Genomic DNA, 26506 nt, shown 5'->3' with positions numbered 1-26506 from the left:
CATCTTGGTAAAGGGAACAATCCAACAGGAAGAGATGACAATCATAAACATCTGTGCACCAAACACTAGTTTGTCCAACTATATAAAACAAATATTAACAGACATGAAAAGTCATATGCATTAATACAATAGTAGTGGGGGACCTCAATACCCCACTGTCACAAATAGATTCATCAACTAGACAAAAAAATTAGTAATGAAATACTAGAACTCAATCGAACTCTTGAACAAATGAACTTAACAGATGTTTATAGAATGTTCCGCCCCACAAAATCAGAATACATATTCTTTTCACCCACACAGTGGTCATTCCCCAAAATAGACCACATACTCACTCATAGAATGTGTTTAAGTAAGTGCAAAGGAATTGAAGTTATCCCCTGTATATTATCAGACCATAGTGTGATGAAATTGGAGATCAATAGCAAAAGAAACCACAAAAATTACATAAACTCATGGAAAGTGAACAACACACTTCTGAATAAACAATGGCTCACAGAGGAAATTAAAGAAGAAATCAGACAGTTCCTTCAAATAAATGACAAGGACAATACAACATATCGGACTCTATGGGACACAATGAAAGCAGTCTTATGAGGGAAATTCACTGCAGTGGATATACATATTAGGAAAACAGAGCAAGCGAATTAAATAACCTGATGCTGAACCTCAAGCTTCTAGAAAAAGAAGAGCAGGACAAACCCAAAGCTCATACAAGGGAGGAAATTATAAAGGTCAGAGGAGAAATCAATGCAATGCAGACTAAGAGAACAATACACAAAATCAATGAAGCCAAGAGTTGGTTCTTCAAAAGAATCAACAAAATTGACAAACCCTTAGCCAACCTTATCAGAAAAAGGAAAGAAAAGGCCCAAATCCACGCAATTAGGAATGAAAAGGGTGAAACTACAACAGACTCAGCAGAAATCCAGAGGATCATCAATACCTACTTCCAGGACCTATACGTCAGTAAGTTGGAAAATGCAGAAGAAATGGACAGATTCCTAGATACATATGGATTACCAAAGAAGAAGACCTAAAAATTCTAAACAACCCAATATCAACCAATGAAATTGAAAACATAATTAAAAACTTACCAACCAAGAAAAGCCCAGGTCCTGATGGCTTCACTGCTGAATTCTACAAGACATTTAGAGAGGAACTACTGCTACTACTCTTTCAACTCTTCAATGAAATTGAAAGGGAAGCAATACTCCCAAATGCATTCCTGGAAGCAAGCATCACCTTGATTCCCAAAGCAGAGAAAGACCCAACTGAAAAAGAGAACTATAGGCCAATCTCACTAATGAACATAGATGCAAAAATTCTTACTAAGATACTGGCAAATAGAATGCAGAAGATCATCAAGGAGATCATACACTCTGACCAAGTGGGATTCATCTCAGGGATTCAGGGATGTTTTAACATATGCAAATCAATCAGTGTAATACACTATATCAATAGAGCCAAGGACAAAACCCACATGATTATCTCCATAGATGCAGAAAAAGAATTTGACAAAATTCCAACATGCATTAATGATAAAAATCCTAAAAAAAAGTGGAATATATGGTCTCTACCTCAATTTGATAAAAGCTATCTATGAAAAACCAACAGCCAATATCATATTAAATGGTCAAAAACTGAACGTTTTCTAACTAAAATCAGGAACAAGACAAGGATGTCCACTCTCACTATTCCTGTCAATATAGTTTTGAAAACTCTAGCCATGGCAATTAGACAAGAGAAAGAAATAAAAGGAATAAAGATAGGAAATGAAGAAGTCAAATGGTCATTATTTGCAGATGACATGATACTCTATATAGAAGACCCCAAGAACTCCACCAAAAGTCTTCTAGACTTAATACCCAAATTCAGTAGAGTAGCTGGATACAAGGTCAACACACAAAAATCAACAGCTTTCCTCTACACAAAAAATACACTCACTGAGACAGAAATAGGGCAAACAATTCCTTTCACAATAGTATCCAAAAAACTGAAATACCTAGGAATCAACCTAATGAAAGAAATCAAAGACCAAACTATAGCACTCTGAAAGGAGAGATTGAAGATGATATGAGAAAATGGAAAGAAATCTCCTGCTCCTGGGTAGGAAGGATCAATGTAGTGAAAATGGCCATACTTCCAAAACTGCTATATAGATTCAATGCCATCCCAATTGAAATCCCAGCAGCATACTTCATGGACCTTGAGAAAACAATCCAAAAATTCATTTGGAACAAGAGGAGACCCAGATTAACAAAAGCAATTCTAGGTAACAGAGACATGGCAGGGGCCATCACAATCCCCAACTTGAAACTATACTACAAAGCTACTATGATAAAAACAGCACGGTACTGGCAAAGAAACAGAGCCAAGGACCAGTGCAACAGATTAGAAGATGCAGAAACAACTCCAGACATACTCAGCCACCTCATCTTTGACAAAGGAGCCAAACACCCTCACTGGAGGAAAGACAGCCTCTTTAATAAATGGTGCTGGAAAAATTGGGTTTCAACTTGCCAAACATTAAAACTAGACCTATGTCTCTCACCATGCACTAAACTAAAATTGAAATGGATTAAGGATGTAAATATTAAAATAGAAACGCTTGAGACAGTCAAAATGGAAGGCGGTGAGGCAAGATGGCGGCAACCAAGACAAAGTGGCATGGGGACTTGCTGGTTTAGGCAAAGAAGCCAAAAAGAAACAAAAAAGATGCCAACCCTCCAGCTAAGTCATCGGTTGTGCCAGAAGAGATGAAGGAAACAGAGAAGGACCATATCCTAGGCTCTGCTTGCAAGGAATTTTGGAGTTTAGAAGGAATCTAAAATTCCTTGAAATTGATAGATTTTATTAAAAAGAAACTGAGCACAAGTTATTGAAGTTAATCTTCATCCAATGAAAGCATCTTAAATAAGAGCAAGTGGAAAAATAAGGAACAGATTCTCATCTTTTCTTCCAGAGGAATAAATTTCAGAATAAGTCATTTAATGCAAGACTTGAGAACACTGATGCCTCATTCTAAAGCAGATACTAAAATGGATGGTAAAGATAAATTATTTGTCATTAATGAGGTTTGTGAAATGAAAAACTGCAATAAATTCATCTATTTTGAAGCTAAGAAAAAACAAGATCTTTATATGTGGCTTTCGAATTCACCTCATGGGCCCTCTACCAAATTCCTTGTCCAAAATATTCATACCCTAGCAGAACTGAAAATGACAGGAAACTGTTTGAAAGGCTCTTGGCCAATTTTGCCTTTTGACCCTGCTTTTGATGAATTGCTACATTACGCTTTGTTAAAAGAACTCTTAATTCAGATATTTAGTACACCATGATATCATCCCAAAAGCCAGTCATTTGTGGACCATGTCTTTACTTTCACCATTTTGGATAATAAGATACGGTTTCTAAACTTTCAGGTCATAGATGAAGATGCTCAACTTGTAGAAATAGGACCTCATTTTGTCTTAAATCTGATACAGATTTTTCAGGGAAGTTTTGGAGGACCAACTTTATATGAAAATTCTCACTACCAGTCACCAAACAGGCATTGGCGTGTTATAAGATCCACCATGGCTGCAAAATGCAAAGACAAAGAGCAAGTAAAAGATGTGCTGAAACTGAGAAAGAGCCAAAGACTGTTCTTCCACATGACCCCACTGAAGATGTTTTTGTTACACCTGCTGAGGAAAACCCGATAGAAATACAGTGGGTAAAACCAGAGCCAAAAGTCGATTTGAAAGCAAGGAAAAAAAGGATTTACAAAAGGCAAAGAAAATTGAAACAGATGATGAACAGTGGAAATACAAAATGAATCAATGGATAACTAAGTTTTACAAATATTGTATATTTATTTTGTATTCAGTGTGTAAATACATCTATTATCCTGGACTATTTTATGTCTACTTAGTGTGCCATTTGAATGAAAAAAATATCTTAGAATCAGTGGTGTTTATCTTTTTCTAAATAAAGCACTGTATCACCAAAACTCATCAAAAAATAAAATAAAATAAAATAGAAACGTTGAATCGCCTGGAACAGAGGTTAGGTAGAACTCTTGAAAATATTGGTGTAGGAAAAGATTTTATGGAACAAAACCTCAGTTGCCTGTGAACTAGCACAAACAATCAACAAGTGGGATCTCTTCTTATTAAAAAAGCTTCTGCACATCAAGAGAAACCACCAACAGTGTGAAAAGACAACCCACAATCTGGGAAGAAATTTTCACCTGCAGTTCCTCAGACAAAGGTCTACTATCTCAAATCTATAAAGAACTTAAAAAAAATCAGACCTCCCAAATTTAAAGACCCAGTCCAAAAGTGGACATCTGAAATGAACAGACATTTCTCACACAAAGAAGTAGAAATAGCAAATAAACATATGAAAAAGTGTTCAACATCGCTGTTCATTCAAGAGATACAAATGAAAACAATACTGAGGTTCCACCTCACCCCAGAAAGAATGGCTGCTATCATGAAATCAACCAATAACAAATGCTTGCGGGGCTGTGGGGAAAGAGGAACTCTGCTCCACTGCTGGTGGGAGTGTAGACTGGTGCAACCACTGTGGAAATCAGTACAGAGATACCTCAACGAACTAGGACTGGAAGTCCCATGTGACCCAGCTATTCCCCTGCTGGGTCTTTTCTCCAAAGAATTAAAAGAATCATACCACAGTCATATATGTACACCCATGTTCATAGCAGTACAATTTGTAATAGCTAAAACTTGGAAGCAGCCCAGTTGCCCATCAACTGGAGACTGGATAAAGAAGATGTGGCTTTTTTATAAAATGGAGTACTACTCAGCCATAAAAAATGAGAAATTAGAGACATTTATTGCTAAATGGATTCACACTGAGGCAATATTCTGAAGTGAAATAAACAGGACACACATGTGTAAATACCAGATAGTTTCTCTAGTATGAGAAACTGAAAGTGTAAATAAGGACTAAAAAGTATAATAGATAATGTGAAACAGGAAGAAAAGGGGCAAAGGGGAAGGGGAAGTGGGAGGGGTAGGGAAAAGAATAGAAGGGAATGGAATTAATATGAGAAAATGAAAAAAATGGAAACAAAGTCTGTGTAAATAGGGAGGGATGGAGGGGTTGAAGGGAGGGCAGGGGAAGGGGGAAAAATAAGAACCAAGAGAGATTATGTAAAGGTGCAAATTTCCAATGATGAATGCCACTATATTGTATACCTAAAATGTACCAATAAAATAAAATTTTTTTAAAAAAGGAGTTGTCATGAGAGGGGAATCCCACCTGAATGTTAAGGAAAAGTAGGAAAGCCCTCCATGACGAGATCTGTAACCCCACAATGGTGACTATGGATGCCAGCTCTCTTTGGTTGGAGTAACTTGGGGAGCAGTGTGGGTTGTAAAAACCTGACTTCCTCTCAGGCTTTGGAGACAGCATCTCAGGGCATCTCTCCAACACTGAGAAGAATTCTGAAAAGACCTAAGGGTTTCTAATGTTCCACGGAGAATTTCAGAGGTCTTAAGAAAATAAAGCATTCTAGAATCCTCTGGTGGTCCTCAGGGATTAGCCAGAACATGAAAGGGAGAAAACAAAAGAAATCTCCTATTAGTAACTGCTTTAAGTTTTTCAGGACAAATGTACCTTCCAAGCCACCAAGTAGGTAGGAATTATCTACAAAGAAATATCCTATCCAAGCTACATTTTCAGAGGCTCCCAGGAGTCTTCAGCATTCAGATGACTGAACACACTGTCAGTCAAGGACAAGCAAAGAGCAAGATTTTTCTACAACATCATAGGCACACATTCTGAATGCTTTTATCACAGGGCTAAAGCAAGAAGAATATGGACCATATACGATACAAGGCCAAAGAAATCTTTAAAGAAAGTGATGAGGCATTTTATTAAAAATAAAAATATCTTTCAAGAAGAGGTGAACCACTGAGTAAAATGAAAAAATAAAACAGCGGGGGGAGGCACTTCAAATTATTCAAAAGTAGTAATCTGAGTATTTCTTCACCTCTTTTCAACCCTGCTAGTTTACACTTTGGAAGCTGTTTAAAGGGTTTTGCAGCCATGTGTAAATACGCAAACACCCTTGTTAAATGGTGGCCTCCCTCTACATGGGAAAGAGAGTAGACTGTGCCCTGAACATGGGATAAAGTGTTTTAGCCATGGAAAAGGGGCATCATCCTTGTGCATAAGCGGGCCTTGTGAGATCCTCTAGCCTATCTTTTCCTTAGTGCTAATTCTTAAAGAAACAGTTGGTAGGCACTGCTTCTATATTCCTGCAACATATTTGTCAATTTTTTGGGTCTGATTTCCACTGCTAAAAGACCACAGAAACTTTATTCTTACAAGTTAATAATGAGAACCTAAATGATAAAGATAGAAGTTTCAATATGATGTCCAAATAACCTTTTCTTTAGCTTACTGCTTCTCAGAATCTCAGTTTTCTCTTGTTCATTTGGTTCTATGACATGGCCCTCTTGGCCGTTCTGTATCTAACTGCTTCTGGATATGTTTATTTTCCTCTCTTTGTCACCTCTATGCTAGCGTCTACCAAGGACCTACCCTTATCTCCCTTCTACTTTTGCATGATGTCACCACTCGAAGGCCTACAAATCTGCCATTCCTCTACATGAGATGCTCTGGTTCTATTTTTCAAAACGTATGTCAAATGTCACCTTTCTAAGGAATATGTTTCAATATGTTCCTGACTGAAAACATTATCTTCCATGGGTCTTTTTTGGTACTTCTTTCATGACCTATCTGAATTTACCTTGATTATATATACCAGTTGAGCACACTTCATCTGAAATGTTTAGGACCAGAAGCATTTTCAGTTTCAGATTCTTAAACACATACTGTGACGGTAATTTTAAAAAATATTTTTAGTTCACCTGTGTTTTGTCTGTAACCTATTTTTTTTTTTTGTACCGGAGATCGAACTTGGGTCCTTGCGCTTGCGGGGCAGGCGGCAGAACCATTCTGTAACCTATTATGTGAAGTTACATGTGGAATATTCCACACGTGGCATCATATTTTCACCGAGAAAGCTCTGGATTTTCAACAATTTCAGATTGTAGGTTTTGGTTAGGACATTCAACCAGTATATCTATGATTCTGAATTTGTTAATAAGCTTTAAGATCTGTTTTTGCATCTGCATTTGCATTGTTTTTTGTCTTTTCATTTACTTAATTGTGGCTGGAACTGGGAACTCCTATTCATCTTTGAATGACTAGCGCAGTAATCTATAAATAGCACGCAAAACAATGTATAAGGAATTTGGTCAAGAACCTGATTGCATCTCTGTTTATTACTCACCTGCTCTTGCTGCTGCTTGGCCAGCTCCATTTGCTGGCGCTGTTTCTCAATCTGAGATGCAGCCAGTTTCTTCTGCTCATCGTGCGCAGCCAATAGCTGCTCCCGCAGACTGGTCAGCTGGTTGATCATACCCATGAGCTGCCTCTCTTTCTCAGCTAGGCTTTCGGGAGTCCCTGAAAATGACATGGCAATAAAACATACAAGAAAAATGAGAAGACAGTGACATTACAATGACAATGGTTCTGTTGAATAGGAAACTAGTCCAAGCATAAGGTTTAATCCTTATACATAAAAACACAAACCTACCTTATTTTAGATTTACACTAAGAAATAAAGAGTGGTGGCTATTTACTTACACAAAATACCAGAATGAGTAAACATTTCAATCTTTTTTAAGTGACAATAATGTAGGGCTTTTTTTCTTTTATAAAAAATTGAAAAAAAATGTTGGCTAACCATCTATTATTTCTAATGCTCTATGCTGGGTCCTACAGGAAATTTAAAAATGTCTAATGCATAGTTTTCAGCCTTTAGTTTTTCACATAATTGAAGAATCAAGACAGATGAAAAATTGGCTATTAGGGGAGTATTAGGCCTCATCAGTTGGGAGGCTGAGGAAGGAGAACCTCAAGATCAAGGTCAGTCTAGGGAGCTTAGAGTGATCTTGTCTCAAAATAAAAAAGGCTGGAGAAATAGCTCAGTAGCAAAGGACTTGCTTAAAATACATGAGGCCCTGGATTCAATCCCCAGTACTGCAAAATAAACAAATAAAAACAGAATCTTAAAGATTCAGAACTAAGAAAGCCTATGTTAAGAGAGGGGAAAAATCTTGAGGGAAGGGGTACAGCTCAGTGATAGAGTATGTACTTAGCATGTGCAAGACCCTAGGTTCAATCACTAGCACCCCTACATACGCACACACATGAGGGAAAAATCTATTTAGCTAACCAGGATTTAGACCATTTTTCCCCATATGCCACTCAGAGGTGATCTTCAAAAACTGAATATGGTAAACGAAGCAAATATTTAAGTTTGAGAACATAATAATTCTTGAAATAGTGAAATGAGGCTACCAAATTTATATCATATTATGATCAAATAAGATTTCAGATGAATCTAAGATTTGGAGAAGTGGTGGTTCTCATTTAAAACAAATGATATGCTCAAGATGCTTAAAACACATCAATGAATCTTCTTAAGTCAGGTTAAAACATTTATTCAATACACCAGAAATGTGCACTGTTCAATGAAACAGAAGCAATATCACTTTTAATTGTTCTTTTAAAACTCACATGACAAGACCCCTATGGTAAAGTACTAGCAGTAGAAGAGAACATACTTTTTAATTACAGTTTTCACTTCAAACATCAGACACCTAACACTATTTTAATAGTGAACTCACAGCCTGTATATGTACTTAGAAGGGTCGATTATAACTCAGCCATCCTTTCCCACCCCATTGCATTTCTCCATATCAGCTCATGGTGAAAAGGCATGTGCTTTTTAAGGAAGCAGTAGCTATAGTTAGTGCCTTATAATTTTCATGTGCCCATTAGGAATGAAAATAAAGTTTCTAAAAAAGTTTCTAATAAACAAATATCCACATGGAAATTCTGGTCAATATAAGGCAAGGACTATTACTTATACCATTTTTTATTTTCAATACCTATCCTTGTTTAGAGCAGTTGGTCAGTAAACTGGTGCTAAGTATTTATTATACCTCAGATATTTGGATTCTATTAGAACTGAACAATGTGTTATCTAAGAATAATAGCTATATGATTATTGCATGGTAATATTAAATAATCTAAATATACCTTGGGAATATTTTCTTAATGAAAATATTTATATGTCATCAAGATCAGCATCTTCTTAGATGCTGTTATTAGAGAAAGAAATTGCTACCACATTTTAAGCAGTACACACTAGAAATAGCAGTACACATTAATTACCCTTCAAGGAGTAGTAACTTCACTTCTAGAACTCTACCAGAAGAAAACTATAAGAAATGCATATAGAGGGCCGGGGATTTAGCTCAGTGGTTCTGCTGCCTGCCTCGCAAGCACAAGGTCCGGAGTTCAATCCCCAGTACCAAAAAAAAAAAAAAAAGAAAAAAGAAATGCATATAGATATATTAATAAGTGTTTTAAGTATAATATTAGAAACAATCTAAATGACAAGTGGAAATAATCAAATAATTATTAGACATTCATAGTTAGGGCATTTTGCTTCCATGGAAAAGAATATTTAATGATATGAGATCTTGTTCATAATATAAAATTAGGTGAAAAAGTTGCATAGAAATCCAACATTTTTATTAGCACTCACCTCAATGTACATACATATTTATAGGAAAAAACACCAAATTTATATATTACTAGTGACTATTCAGGCGGGAAGATTATGAGTCATTTTAACTTTTTTTCATATTATTGAATTAGCAACCTTTCTACAATGAATATTATTGTTACAATTTACATATTCAGAAAAATATATCTCACCTATGTATATATATAATCTAAAACCTTAAGAAAGCATTATCCATTTCAATAGCTGTTATAATACCAATGTATAAAAAAACATTATTTAATGATGAGTATCAACACATATTTTGATATTAAATATATTAAAAAGCAATGTAGATACATGTAGATATAGATATAAGATTACTTTAAGTTTAAAACAAAATTTCCAATTTTATTTTCCATATTTGATTTAACCTTCTGAACCTTTGGCCAACTTCTTTGAGTTTTTGTTTTGTTTTGTTTTGTTTTGTTTTTTGCTTTGTGGTGCTGGAGGCAAGCATTCTACCACTGAGCTACATCCCCAAACCTTCAATGCATCTTGAGCCTTCTCACATAACGTTTTTCTGGCTTTAATCTAGCTAAAAGGCTTCACCTCCTAAACTCTGCATTTCAACAATTCTAAGAAGCACACTTGGGACATTTTAATCTCCCTGAGTATTAAAATGTATATCATCTTGCTGGGGATTTAGCTCAGTGGCTCTGCTGTCTGCCTCACAAGCCCAAGGACCCTAGTTCGATTCCTGGTACCAAAAAAAAAAATGTATATCATCTCAAAGTTAGTGATATAATCATAAATGTGCCAACTCAAAGATTATTGCCTAGCCCTTGTATCCTCTAATTACAGAATGAATGTCTTTGCATGTATACTTCAGCTGTAAAATTCAATATGTATCAAGTTGATACCACTTTCCTTCAACTTTTAAAGCATTATCACTCAATTAACATTTTATGAACATCATCCTCAGTTCCCTTCTTAAATACCCATCCCTGTATCCACTATACCAAAAAACCATATTGTTTTTTCTCAAAATAGCTTTGTTTTCTTTTTGTTTAATGTTAATTACTTAACATTATTTTCTCAACATTATAACATGAGCAATAAGAGTAATAACTAATTACAAACAAATTACAAAACAAAGTAAAAAGTCTTCAAACACTATCCATTCCAAGGTAACCACTGTTGCCAGGGATTTAGCTCGGTGGTTCTGCTGCCTGCCTTGCAAGCTCAAGGTCCCAAGTTTGATCCCTGGTACCAAAAAAAAAAAAAAAAAAGGGAATAGACCAAGGTAACCACTGTTATTATTTTCTTATGTATCATTCCCTTGTGAATGCAGGTTTTAGCATATGCCAGAATACTTCTGTAACAGTTGAATAAAGTTGCTGAAACAAAGGAACAAGGACCAGGTGTTTTAAGCAACAGAAATTTATTGTGTCACTATTGTTGAGGCTTTGAAGTCGAAGATTAAGTTGTCAGCAGGGTTTGGTCCTTTTGAGGACCATGAGACAATGGTCTGTTCTAGGCTACCCTGCGCGGCTTATAAATGGCTGTCCTCTCTGCATGACTTCATATCCTCTCTGTCTGTATGTCTGTCTAATTTCTTCTTTTAAGGATACCAGTTCTATTTGATTAAGGTCCACTATTGTGACTGTAATTACTTTAATTACTGCTATTAAGATGTTGTTTGAAAGTATGTTCACATTTGAGCCTCTAGGCATTAGGACTTCAGCATATGAATTTTGGGGGAGCAGAAGGCACACAGTTCAACACATAATGGGTTCTTTTGTACAAATAATAACATAGATATTGCAATACAGTACTTGGAAGGATTCCTTGTTTCAGCTTCTTATCCATCTCCACAGCCATTCTTCATTGTCTTTTCCATGAATTGTAGCACACATTTAATAATTTCCTGTTGTCAATTTTTTGCTTTGTAAGTATAGCTTCTAAACTGGTACCAAAATTATCTTCCTAGAAAACAAATCTAGTAATGTCACTTTTCCTGTTTATATACCTCCATTTATCCACCATTGGCTTTAGATAAAATGTCAATTTACACTTAGAATGAATAAGGCCCCTCAAAATATCACCCATCCTTTCTACTTCCCTGTGTATTCTAAATTCTTGCCATACTGAAAGTTTGATATTACTGCTCCACATGACAAGCCCCCATAAGTGCCACTCTTTTGGAGCACCTTACCCAGGCTATTCCCTCCCTAAATATTCATTCTTTATGTTCCAGCTCATGTATCTTGCTTTTTGTGACTCTTTTCTTGATTTCCACTGATAATAGTGGAAATCAGTGATCAGTGGATATCAGTGATGATAGCTGTTCTAGTCTTTGAAGATCTCAGTATATGCCTTTATTGTTGTGCTTAATCATTGTATTGTATTATCTTATTTTCACGTTTTCTCTCACAAAGTCAGGAATGGTAGCTGTGAAAGCAACAACTGTAAATTATCAACTTTTATATCTTCATTATCTGCTACAGTGTTATGTCTGGCATATAACAACTTGCCTAACATTGTTTAATGAATGACATGAAAAAAACCCTTTCCTTTTCAACCACTCTCATATTTAGGGATATTATGTAGCTAAAACAAAAGGAGAGATCCTTTATCATACATGAATTACATGGGGATTCAGTTTTGGCTTAAGAGATTTGAACCAGGGACTTAAGTGTTTGCAAAAGAAATCTCCATTTTTATAATAATACCAAGGTAAGATGAAGGAATAAGCCTAATGTCTTCTCTAAATTATCATGTTTACATTTAAAGAATCATGTAAGTGCATTACACTGTGTAATTATGTACGTATGTAATGTATGTACGGACCACTTCTATCTGACTCAGGCTATGCTGTGACTCAGGCTAGTCTGCTGTGTGTGTTTGTTCATAGTAATTTATTTTTGTGTTTCAGTTATTTGGGTTCTTATATATTTTAATCTATGCTACTACTTCAAATCCACCTAGAATGAAGAATTACCCAACAGGGAAAGAGCCAAATATTGTTTCATTTCATCCTCTGTCTAAAAACTAAGCCATGGTAATCACTTATAGTTCTGAAGGTTCCACAGAAGCAGAGCAGGGGAGAACTTTCCTCAATACAGTATGACAGAGATCATGAGGGAAGGGAATGAGCTTCATTGACCCCCATCTCAGTAAGACATACCATTACCTATACACTGCTTAGCCCAATCCAGGAGTTCCCTGCCTTATCTTCCATTTTTAATTCATTAGAAAACTTATTTACTCTGAGACATAGTAGCAATCAGCCCATGTATCTTCAATTGCACTATTGGCCCTAAATCAAGACCACCATAATCTTCTGGTTTGACTACTTGACTGATACTACATTTCTCTAACTATTCTACTAAAACCCACTCTCAAAGCAAATACTCAGAGTGTCATGTGCTCAGACAGGTAAATCAAGACATGTCACACCTCTCGGTTTCATTAAAGCCCTCAAAGCATATGGAATAAAACCCCAACCCCTTCCTGTGCAAAGCCTTAAATGAGGCGTCCATTGTCTTCTTCCTTGTCATCAGTTTCTCCCATTTTCTCTTTTGCAGGTATGCTTGCTTGAGTTCCTCTAACCCAAAAGGCAAAACTGCTCCCATCATAGGGCCTTTGCATACCAACTATTTTCCCTGTGGAAAACTTGTTTACTTAGATCAGGGTTTCTCAACTTTGGCACTTCTAACATTCTGCACCAGACACTGACTTTATGAGGAGCTGTCTTGTGTGGTATCAGTGGACTCTATTCATTGAATGTAGGTAGAGCCCCCACCCCTGAGTTATACCACCCAAAAATGTCTCCAGACATTCCAAATTTCTTCTAGTAGGGGAAAATCATATTTACCTGAGACCTACAGTTATATGACACTTGTCAATGGGCAAATAATTGAGAAATGTCTCATTAAGAGTTTGTGTCATGGGCCGAGGATTTAGCTCAGTGGTTTCGCCACCTGCTGCGCAAGCGCAAGGACCTGAGTTCGATCCCTGGTACCAAAAAAGCAAAAAAAAGAGTTTGTGTCATGCGAACATCAGAGAGTATACTTACAGAAACTAAGGTGGCTACAGTATCACTAGATGATATAATCTTACGGGATCACCATTGTATATGTCTAAGACTGGACTTCAAATGACTGGCTTTTCCCTTCATTCATTCAGCATAAATTCATAGAACAGCTCTCATGTGTCTATGCGTTGGGAACACTTAAATGTATTGTGTGTACTGTGTAAGACAGAAAAGAATTTCTGCCCTCAAGAGCTTAAGTTAAATGGAAGAAATAATATTTAAATACATGCTCTCAGATCTATGAAGACAGTAACCTAAAAGCCAGCTACCTTCCCTGTACACTAAAGTTATAGAAGCCATCATATCTTACTATAGTAAGTAGCACTACATTTATATTCTTATTGATATAATTATTGATTGTATCTCCCAGTATAGTATAAGCTCTATGATAGTAGGACACTAATTGGTTTTACCACTGTATTGTCAACATCTTCAGAATAATGCCTAATATATCTTGGAAGCTGCTAACCACTTGTCGAATTAATGAAATAAGTTAAAAATAGAAGAAAGTCCTTCATTAGTTGAGACTGCACAATTCTATACACAAGAATAACCCTTTTTAGAATTATTTAAATTAAGGATGATTTCAAACACAGTGAAATAAAAAAATACAAGGAAGCTAATATTTCCCCAATATTGTTACATTTTACACAAATGAAAATGATGTATAGTTTGATATATAGCTTAAGTCAAATCATTAAAATCAAAGAAAATCACTGAAAACTACAGTCCTCATCAAGTAAAGATAAAAATACAGTAAACTAATTAAGGAAGGGGAAAAGCCCTAAAATTTTGGGGGCTAGAATTACAGGTAACCTTTCTTTCTTCAAATATTATTAGAAATTTGATTTTTTAACAATAATAATTGCTGGGGTTTGTAAAAAGTTTATTATTGGTGTTTCTTAGACTATTAGTGTTAAATTTGGATAAATGTTACTTGGTTTAATTTTTACGGAAATGTTGCTTTCAACTGGTGTTCCACTTGAATCACCTAGAACTCACTGATAACACTGCCTTTAAAAATTCTGTGTTGCAAAATCCCATAAGTATGTACAATTTTTATGTTTTTAGGTATCAGTTAAAAATACAATAAAAATATACTGCATACAAAGCTACTACTAGAAGTAACCTCCAAGAGAATAGAATCTGGTAACTACATTGGCTACCACTTTACCTTCAGAGCTAGGACATGACAAGATAGAAAACTCAATCTATTTGATGAAAGAACTGAAAGCATAATGAATAAAAACTAGTGTTGGGCATGGTGTAACATGCCTGTAATACTAGCATTTTATGAGGCTGAGGCAGCAGCATCCTAAATTCAAGCACAGCATAGGCAACTTAGAGACTTAGTGAGACACTGTTTCAAAAACAAAAACTAAATATAAAAATAAAAAAAGGACTAGGGATGTCCAAGGTGAAATCCCCAGTATTAAAAAAGAAGAAAAACCTAAGTTGGGCCAGGAATTTAGCTCAATGGTGCCACCGCCTGCCTTGCAAGCGCAAGGTCCTGAGTTCAATCCCAGGTACCAAAAAAGAACCTAAGTTATTCCGCATGTACAACTCAAACTCCTTTCAGTGACTCATCCAATGAGAGAGAAAGCATACCTTTTATCTAAAAGGATGAATGGAAATGGCAATATTCCAGTTCTTCAAATGACTATTTGTTAGATTATCCAACTTGCACACATGTATGAATTAGTCTTTTTCATTAAGAATTTAATTAAACTCTAATAAAATCCAGCTAGGCATTCTTTGCTGCATTATTGATATTTCTCAGAAGTTGGAATCAATTAAAATTATAGAAGGAATATTATATGCCTGAGATAAATTAACTGATATTATTTTGTACACTGCTAATACCTTAAGTACTCTCATCTATTTTTTAGATATTTATAATTTCAAAATAGTGTTGTGGTTTTTGGTTCAATATCCTAAAAGGTAAATCCTGGTATGGATTTAAATGTATCTGCTATAGGAATTTTTCAGTTTTAAGGGTGGCTTCCATTACAGAGAAATGAAGCCCTTGACAAGTAGCTATCATCCTTACCACTGTTGCCCTATAGCTGAATATTTTGTTTCTGGGATCTTATGAAAGCTGTATATGAATTATAACTTCTGCAATGCAATCAAAGTCATTCTTCTTACTCTTCCAAAGTATAGTTCTATAAAATATGTAACAGTTTTACAAATTTTTGCCTATTAACGCAAAGTGTCATTTTAGGAACTTCTTCCAAGACTATTCCATCCACATATTTACTCTACATAAAATATTAAAAAAATCATATTACATTTGCTGCAATTTGAATGTAGTTGGAAAATGTTACCTCAAAATATGACATTTTTCATTTGTCATTTATTCAGCAAATTAGTTACTGGGTTCCCAACTTTGGGCTGACAGTAAATTAAGTGGTATATAGAGGGAAGGTTGAAATGTAAATAGGCTAACAATAAAAGCATTGTGTGTGTCCCAGAGAGGGATCTAAGCACAGAATATTTTTGGTGCAAAGAAAGAGGTTCTTTATCCAGCTGTGGTGAGACTACAGTGTTTTCAAGTTTTAAAGTGTTTTAGAGATACCCATTCCAATTTTATTGAAGACACACTTTCAAGCATTGAGTAAAAAGCAGTATATGCTTCTGCCATAGCTAAAGTATTATGGTGTTGATGCTCTGAGTTTCAATTTGTTCATATGTTAAATTGAAGTAAAATGACTTTGTCACAATAATTTTATAAGAAAGGTGCTTGCAAGTGATATGTGATAAGCAGCAATCTCTGAATTTTCTTAAACTATCAGATGAGGAAATAAACCAAAAGTAGTAAATGATTTCTATAAGTACAGTACTAGGAAGATTCAGGGTCACATGACACTGAATTGTTTGGCGACATTATGCTTTCTTTACTAAATTTTAATATAAAACTGCAAGAGGCTTTAGCTTAATTGCATTATCCAATGATCTGGATCCTGTTTTAACAAGCTTTGGAGTACACAGTTACAAGAAAACAAATAATGTTTTTGTAATTATTTTAATGTTAGAATCTTTACACCTCTCAAATGAATACTTTTTAAACAAATGCAGTTTTAAATGTGAAAAATTTTGAGGATGGCATTTTAAAATATAAAGTTCAGATTCAATATATGAGTAGAGTATCATAACATATTTGAAGCATACATTATTAAAAACTTGTCATGTACTTAGTAAGTACAGAGTAGTTAAAACTTCCTGATTAGCACAGTGGAACCCCAGTACACTACAAATCAAATAAGATTCAGGGGTCAACCCTCCTCTTCCTGTCTTGAGTAGTGCTTGCTTATACTCTGCCATGAGAATGCTGGGACCCAGCAACAGGGCAAATTACTAGTTTATAAAAATACAGCCACTTCTTACTTTTATAGACATTGCCAAACTTATTCTAAAAACTTATATTTTGTGAGCCAGCAGTTTCTTTAGTTCTTATGAAGTTCTCACAAAAAGTGAAAACATTACTCATAAGTAACTACAGAGGAGCTATAAAACTAGCTTAGTAGATAAAAACATAAACATTTACTTTATTTAGAAGTAAATGACTACATCTTGTATACCTTCCTTAGGGTTGACTCTTGTATTGAACCAATTCCAGATCCAGCAGTATTAACAGAAAATCATCAACATTTCTAACCCTTCTATTAAACTGTGCAGCTATACATGCTCTCAGTTAATGTACAAATGTAATAATCACAGATTACTACTAGCAACCCCTGTGCTTCATAATAGTTATTTCATTTTAAAAAAATGAGTTTAAAATAACTTTCAAAGTCACACATAGAAATGGGGAAATTTTAATTTCTCTGTATTAAATTTACTAAACTCTAAGGATTTCTTACTATATATATATATATATATATATAATTTACTTTGGAATGTGATTGCTATCCTAAGCCTGCTTATTTGTAAATCATCTAATGATATTTAAAGAGAATTATCACTTTCAAGGTGCATACTAAATCTACATGTCTTTTATCTCAAAATTCTACATGTTATCTGAGAGATTATCTACTTTAATCCACATGTTGCATCTACATATATCTTTAATTCATGAGTACTACAACAGTATAGCATTGCTGAATGGATTATTTCCTTGAATCCATTAGCAACAGTTCTAAAGGTGTTTTCTGTTCACCTTTATGTTCCATCTTCTAGACAGAACAAATTACAGCCTTCTAGAAGAGCAACTTTTCTCACTGTATAGAAAACAGCTGGCATTTGCCTTAACAATAAGCACAGCGCTTTGCAGGCCTAAATTAATGGACTGTGACCAGAGTTACAAGGATCCACTCAGAGATAAAGAAAAAACAAACCAGCCTCTAAAAAATTTCTTCAAATGAGGCAGGTTGAGAACATCATCTAGAGATTTGAGAATAAACTGGCAGGAGAATTCCCAAACAGTGCCCTGCTTTTATAACCTTACCACGATAGAAATAACTGAGAGGAGTATGTATGCAGATACTTGTGTTATAATACTACAAAAAATATTAAATCTGCAAAACACAATTTTGGAATTGCTCTGTTGAAAAACAATGAAATGTTTAAACTAGTCAAAGCCACTGTGGATCCCCAGATAGGATCCTCAGGTGAAATGCCAATGCAGTGACCTTCAGTGTAATGGAATCTCATGCTAGCTGACACAGTATGTGGCACTACCGGTTGCCAACTGGAGTGCAATCACAGTATTCACCACTTCTCAGTAACTATTAGACTGTAAATGGAATTTCTTCACCTTTCATGCCACCGTTACTGGATGCTTCTCCAAAGATAAGGGCAAAAAACTCTGTAAAGCGGCCAGTTACACAATATGGCTGATTAGAAAAGAAAAACACAGATAATTCCTTCAAGCAGCTAATCAGTTTATAGCATATATGGACTGTCTGCTGTTGGCAGAGGTTTGTACTCAAATTGTTTTGTTTTGCAGAACTGGATCTAGTGTCCTTTTTGTGTGTTCCTTAGAAGATTATTTTTAATGTAACTTTAAAACCTAATTACTTCACATTTCCAAAATACCAGAGTATATATTTTAATAGGCAAAATAATCCAACATGAAACAATAATTTTATGCTCTTAGAAGAAGTGACTTTCTAGTGATTCACATTGTTTCTTGAAAAGTGAGATTGATGTTAAGTGTGTATCACAACTATTTATTGATAGCTAAACTGTTCAAATCAAATACTATTGATTCCTTCAATTTTAAAAGTGTATTGTTTTTACTTTTTGAATGCTACTGAGAAACACTCTCTAAACCTTTTCTATGCTGTGATTCCAATATTCATTCAAATGTCCTGAATGTAGCAATGTAAAACCAGGACTTAAAATTGAGCTCAGTCTTTTTGGCTATCATGTTAAATATCCAGGAAAGGTGTCTGTCTGCCTGTCTCCCTCACTCCTTCTCTCATATTTCCTGGAAATAATTAAAATGAAAATGAAAAATGACCACAGTAAAAAGAGACAAAAAGTTTCAATCCACAAGAATACCAAGAAAATACTGAAAAGGGTATAAACCTCCTAACATAAGCAAAGGTTCTACGTTATTTTAAATGATCATTCTCAATCATCGATAATTCAGTAAGTTCACATTTTTTATTTTAAAAAAGCACACACTTATCCTTACCTCTCCAAACAAAACCAGTGACTAGTAAGGTAGACTTACACCTTTATTTGCCTCATAAAAGATAGCTGTCAAAACAATGGGGCCATTGTTCTTGTCTAAATTCTTCTTAGGTGGCAAGAAAACCACATTCCTGGGCATTGCATAATCTTTGTGCCTGACCCCCCAAGAACCTTTAAGTCAAATTCATTTACCCCCAGAGGGCAACCCACTATCGTATCTTCTCCACTTTCCAGCCACCTATTAACAATGCACGGTAATTGCAACTGTCACGGGCAGTCGGCAGGAAAAGTAACCCAGCGCTTTTTCCCAGTTTACTGCCAACCCTGAGCCAAACACCTAATAACCATGCCCCAAACAGAAGAAGGACCTACGGTTGCTTTTAAAATGCATCTAAAAACAGCTTTTTGAACAGAACCAGAGGACAATAACCAAACTTGTGCTCTGAATGTGAAGCTCAAAAAACTCAAAATTAAAGACAGAAACATCTTTTGTGATCCTACTGTAGCTTCCTAAACTAACCCCCAGGCAAGCCTGAAAGGACAGCTGAGCCTCTTTCCTCTGAGCTTATCGCTGCTGTTGTGGCTGCTTTTAAGTTTGACTTGTGAAGGAAAACTAGGGAGGGAAAAAAATGTTTGTCCTCCAATGGAATGAGATCACAAGGCCTGGAAAGGCAGTCCTTTGCTCCACTCTCAGTTATTACCTAGGTGAGCAGAGAATAAAGAGCATCACAGGATACAGGCTTCGCCTCAGGTGCAAATGGGTTAAAATCCATCAAAATAAGATGAAACACTTGCTACCTTCTACAATGAAACTTCTGGTTCTCCTTAAACTTCATCTAAAATCTCTTTAAGGCTTGTTAATTATCAGTCATTTAAATTATTCCATGATAGATTTTGGTCAGCGAATTTACTGTTTAGAACTCATTTATTCACCACTCTTTCACCATTAATCACATTCTGAATATATGTAATTCTAAACAATTTGGATGAATTATTGTAACATTTTCTGAAAGTTTCCATATAGCAAGATGTGAATGTCTCACAGACCAAACTTTTGAGAAGATGAATGATTTGCTTTTGTCCAGGATACTGAGATGTGGAAGAACTTTTAAGAGACAACTGCCTCTCTCACTGGAACAGCATTTACAGACATACATATTCAAAAAGTTATTTATACACATTTCTACATGTACATTAATATAAATCTGGCAATGTTTTAAATATGTTTAGCATCTGCCAAAAAAGAAATACAATAACATACAACTAAAAATCTTAATATGAATGACCAAGCATCTTGGCTTTCTCACAATGAATCTTACTTTAGGACTTAAGAGTCATAGGGTGCATTGGCAACAAACAGGAAAGTGTATGCTGTCTATCAAGCCCTGAGAAAACTCACTTTTAAATTAATTGAAAGGTTCATTTGCCTCTATTTCTAGGTAAGAAAATTAAATCTTCTCCCTTTGCTATTAGTAGAAGTTTGTTAAGATATAAATATTCAGTATTTTCTTCAGTCTTTATAAAATTTCTCCTGGTTGTGCATAATTGCTCATTCAAATAAAACCAAAGCAAACACATCGCCCTTGTTGATAGTAAACAACCTTGTATTATGCCTTCCTCATTAATCATTTCTGGTTTCAATTGTAGAGTGTGTACATTTATGTTTCCAATACGTAGAATATATACAATTATTTTTTTAAGATTCAACTTTTAAAGTTCCTGTGGGTATATTTCTATACATGAAGTAAATCACTTAAGTTAAAAATGGGAAAAATCAAAGCATGTTAAAAATATAGTGGGGTATTCTGCTAGAAACAGTATACTCTTCACAAGGCACAAACAGAAAACAAGAACACTGGTAACACTGCCTTTCAAGCTAGGAAGATGTAATACAGACAATTCATGAAGCAGAAGGGGGGAGCACAAATACTTCATCACCATTAATATTTCTAATATCAACTTCATTTCTGTACATTTGGATCAAAATAATTACATGCATATTACCTTTTATTTCGCCAAAGTTCCCTGATCCCATTGCAAGAAGCTTGTCTTTCCAGTCCTTTGAGAGTAGTTTTTCAATGCTGGGGGTTTCTAAGTAAAGAAAAAAATATAAGCAAATCAACATGACTGTTTTTACAATAGGGCTCATTAAAAGTCTATCTGCTAAAAATAAGGCTATCCCTATCCTGGTCCTCATTCATAATGACTTCATCAACAAACTGATAACAGGGGAGGGGAAAAGAATGTGTTTTGTCACCTGCTGTTTCAAAATCATTAGCTTTCTCCTCTTGTGGAACAAAGCCATACTAATTCTTTATGACAATGGGTACATATAAACCTGCAGTTCATTGTTTTTCAATTTGGAGAACAAATTCTTGCTATAATGGATGCTTGTCAATTTCAGGGTGTTAGTCTGCAGTCAAAAAATAATTATGTTGATAAAATGCAGAGTAAAAAAAGGCAAAGAATTAGCTCTTAAATCTGCTACATGTAATTATATCCCTCTGTGTGTTTACAATTACATCCACTTTATAATATGTGTTTAACATCGTCTGGTGGTAAGCACATTGTGGCAAGATTTGCCAGTACCGTGAACATTTAAAAAAAAGTTGATATAAAAGAAAGGTTTAAAAAGATTGCAAAATCTAGAGAGGTGATTCATGTCTATAACGGAAACCTATTATTTGCTTATTTCAGATTTGTATCATACTCTTCAAATGCCCCGTACTTGGTCAGGACACACACATTTTAGAGACCAAGGCTATGTTTTAGTCTGGTATTTGTTTTTTATATACAACATGGCTTTGACCTCTTCTTTTGTGCTAAATTTTAATGTATAAGTAAATATAAATACTAATAAAACTCCCAAACATTAAACTCAGTTCCAAACAATGTAATTGTATATTCTTGTCAGCATTTAGATGGGTACACAATTACAATGGCTTTCAAACCCACTATTAGCACTGCATTCAGTTAGAAAATGGAGTGTACTAAAAGATAAGTGTCCCAGTATGCACCATCTAAATAACAATACTCACACTTATTATCTGGATCTAAGACATGCACAGCCATTCTCCACATTGGTGTTTATGTGTATTTGTGTTTGTTCAGGCATTTGTTTACCCCCTACTAGGAGCATAAAGGGAGTACATGTTAACTTATCAAAGGGACCGTCTGTCCCAGAGACCATAAGATTATTAGAAACTGGTTAATTTTCCCACAGTAACATGCATTTTAAAGAGTCTTCATCATCATCTTTGGTTAATGCCATGGACCTTTTTTAGGGCCCCATGTTACATTCATCAGTTATCAGAGTCACAAAGCCTGTGTAGAGTTTTCGGCAAAACAAAGACACAATGCATTGAATATTTTGTTTTCAGATGTCAAAAACTTGAGAAAATTAAGATGGTGAAAAGCTCTTAATTCTGTTTTACACACCTCACACAGAAACATATATGAGGCAAATACACAAATGCATATCGTCACTACTATGTACAGCTTTACCTATGGAATGTGTAAAAAGTATATTTTTCCTTTGTCACAAAAATATATACGCTGATTTCTCAGATTTAAGGAATAAAAAGATACTAAAAAATTTACTGTTACGTTTTCTTAAAATATCCCCATTTTTACCATATTGTTTGTAAAATGACAATGGCAAGTCTGAGTTGCAAAACAGTACGTATCTTCATATTGTAACCAATATTTGTTTGCCTAGGCTTTAAAGCTAACTTTAAAATGCTACTGCATGGATTTCCAATGTTTCTACATTTCCAGTAAACACTCTGTGAGCAAAAGCATTTCTTAAACCTTATCAGAGTAGGTCAAACAAACACCACTGTTTCTTCTTTACAGCACTCTACAAAAATTCTTGAGTAGGACGTAAACAGAGCACAGCCAATGTGGTATTTGCAATAGAGTACTGTCAGTCATTAAAAGCTAACAAACCTTTGCAAAGCAGGAATGCAGCAATAGAAATCCATTGTGCACCAACAATAGGACCCTGAACCTCCCTGCACCAAAAGCAGACCATTTTACTTTTAAAGCTATTGTCTGCCAAGTCCATGACAGAGCTTTTCCCCTGCAGCTAGACAAAATATTCACTGTAGTGTGCTTATAAAGAAACAGAAGTTTTCTGTCCAAGTTGCAGAGTTAAAGAAACAGCCACTAGATATCTGAAACCTGCAGAACATTCCTGGCCTCTTCATTAAGTAGTGTAAGTACTGTATAGAGTCACTTTTTTCAAGTACTCGACTTTTAGGATATGTTAAAGAAAAATGAATAACTTCTTTAAGACCAAGTTATTTGGAAAACGTAAAATCAGAGGTTTGTCTAACTCAGGTTTGTCATATCTGTGGATGAGTAAACATACTAATACTTAAGTCTGGATGAGGGCTATACATTAAATTCAGATTCAAATACATTTATTGAGCAGCCTATGTGTCAGGAACTATACTGGATCTTTTTGCCTGTATTTTCCCTCATTTAATCACAGCAACCAACTGAAGACTCAAGAGTGTGTTACTGCATCTGTTCCTCACGTTAAAACACATATATACACATATATAAGGAAAAATGGACTGGTCTGATGTTTCACAAAATGAAATGGAAAAATTAAGGCCTTAAATATTTTTCCTTATAGATTCATCTCATGTATACACAAAGAAATCATAATAAAAGCTACCAGTCTGAATGCCAAGTATCAAGCAGTATACTAGGTCCTTTACACATAGTATCTCAAACACCTCACAATAATATTCTAAATTACATATTGATATACCCATTCATATTTTAAGAAGCAATGCTTAGGGGGATATCATCACCTGCCCAATATTGAAATAAATTCAACTTATTGGATTTCAAAGTCTGTCTTTCTACACACACACACACACACACACACATAAACACACATTTTCATCTGCAAAAGAATTCTGGACAGTAGGAAAAACTACTGTTATTAAATCTACCAGATGAATGAAGAAAATATGTAAAGGCTAAACTTTTGAATTTTCCAGGGTAAGTTATATATATAACAATTATGATATCAAAAGGCATTTTTTATAGTTCTCATGATCCTAAAAATGTGGTCCAATCAGATGACAAAATGACACTGCATTTTAGAGCTCTGGAAAATTTAATGAAAACCTATGAGTAGGTTCAGAGGGACACAAGAAAATGCTTCATTTTACTTATATGTGGATGGAATGTTGTGTTGTAAGTCAAACAACCTGCATTATCACTAAGACTGATATCTAAGGTCTGGGGGGTAGGGTGGAGGGTGTATGTATATCATTTCACCTACTTGACCTGTCTATCTGAATTCCTGTAAAGAGTGTTTACCAGTCTACATCCCATATTCTATCAATTGCTGCAGTTTCAGTTTGTTTACACTGGTAGTTCCCTAAAGAAATAGTAAGAAATGATCTCATAATAATGATCACAATGGATGAGCAGTGACTGAACTTCTCTGAAAACTGTAGAGTATCAAAGAAAATTTATAATTAGAAATGTAAAAGACCCACTGGCAAAGTCCCAATATTTAAATACACCTGTTCACTAACGTGTGAAATTTATCACAATTATGTAAGTGCTGCTTCACTACGGAGTGAAAGAGATAACAATTATCTATTAATTTTGTAAAAGGATGTTTTAAAAAACATAATTGTATTTTATACTATGAATATGTTACCATACTGCATGCATAGTAATTTGCAAATGTTCAAGTTCTGGATCTTTTGTTTTCATGTTAAGATATGCTGCACTGTTTTGTTTCTGTTTTTTTGTTTTTTTTTTTAACTGTTTGTTTGTATTCAAATTGATCCCAGGTCTTTTGGACTGACCTGCATCCCAATCCCTTTTTATTTTGAGACAGGGTTTCTCTAATTGGATAAGCTGACCAGGCTGGAGGAGAACTTGCACTCCTCCTTCCTCAGTCTCCCAGAGTGCTGGGGTCTCAGGTGTACCATCACACCTGGTTTAAGCAGTGTTCTTAGGGTAAACACTTCTAAAGATTCTCCTGAGCATTCTTTCTCCTGAGATGTCTTTCTCTCAAGCAACAGAATATCATGATTACCTTCAAAATGGGAACTAGGTAGGACTTTTGATATTAAAATAAGTATACAAGTCAATTAATTACTGTTTTTGCAAAGTATTTCAGTTTACGGAATGTTGCTCAACATCACAAGTGTCAGTAGTGTATATAGCTATTACATATATTTTGTGGATGAGGAAACTAAGGTTTAGAAACATGCTTTACACAATGTCATTTATCTAGAACATAGAGCAGATAGAATACAAAACCAAGTACTCTTAATTCAAGGATCTGTATCTTCATGGAAAACTTAAATCACATATTTTATAAGAGAAAATAAAATAGATGTTAACAAGATAAGTTAGCAAAAAATGAAAGATAATCTTCACTAGCCCACATGTTAACATTAAGATGAATCTAATTAGTTACTTCTGTTTCTTTCTGCCATTCAACTCTTCTGATATATTTGCTTGTTCCCCCCCTCCCATCCTACTTCTTTGGCTCACATATGCTTCTTCACATCAGTGCCTATGGCAATCCCCACCAATGAATGGCCCCCCCAACTGTGGCAGCCATTGTTACAACAGCATCCTGACTCTTTAGGGCCTGTTCATTCCCTATAACTCGCACTCCATTTTCCCTTCAGTGCCAAATACTCTTAAGATCGACTCCCTCATCTGGAACAATGAGACCTAGAGACTCACGCCAACATATTGTAATTCTCCAACAAGCTGCCAGTGCCAAGAATTAAACCACATTCGCTCCAGTGCAGTAGCTTTACACACAAACTCAGGTTTTTTTGCTTTGTTTCTATGTGTTTTTTTTTCTTCTTAATCTCCCTTGAGCTGCTGTGGCAGAGCTCACTGAAAAATTGAACAAGCAAAAAAAACGTATGTATAATATTTGACTTTCTAAAACAAAGTGCCAAGAGTTAGGTCATACCAAATCTACCACTGTTTATACTTTAATTTTGTAGCTGAAACTAAGTTGAGTTAGTCTAGACATGGGGTAGTATACACATTTACGAATAGGAGGTTTTTTTTTTTTTGGAAGAAACAATAATATAGTTGAATTTCAAAATATACCAATACTTTCTCTAAAGTCAGGAAATACTAGCATATGTAAATTATGAGTGTCA

General features: G+C 35.1%; 1 protein-coding gene and 1 pseudogene across 46 annotated transcripts in view; one reads left to right on the top strand and one right to left on the bottom strand.

Annotated features, from left to right (window-relative positions):
- The window catches only part of Sox5 (SRY-box transcription factor 5), a 973116-nt gene that overhangs the window by 195685 nt on the left and 750925 nt on the right, over positions 1-26506 (bottom strand). For all 46 annotated transcript variants that reach the window (XM_087213447.1, XM_087213465.1, XM_087213460.1 and 43 more), the window contains 2 exons: positions 21342-21428; positions 7313-7485 (listed from right to left, as the gene is read on the bottom strand). In XM_087213447.1, the coding sequence (XP_087069573.1) occupies positions 7313-7485; positions 21342-21428 (260 nt within the window). The remainder of the gene's footprint in view (positions 1-7312; positions 7486-21341; positions 21429-26506) is intronic.
- LOC101721338 (ribosome biogenesis protein BRX1 homolog) lies at positions 2646-3820 on the top strand (annotated as a pseudogene).

This window comes from Heterocephalus glaber, unplaced genomic scaffold (genome assembly GCF_053883595.1).
Source record: "Heterocephalus glaber isolate CG9 unplaced genomic scaffold, H.glaber_assembly_v1.0 deba00001444, whole genome shotgun sequence".
In the NCBI taxonomy this organism is placed as follows: Eukaryota; Metazoa; Chordata; class Mammalia; order Rodentia; family Bathyergidae; genus Heterocephalus; species Heterocephalus glaber.
The sequence above is the reverse complement of the archived record's forward strand: the minus strand, read 5'-3'. Positions and strand labels throughout refer to the sequence as shown.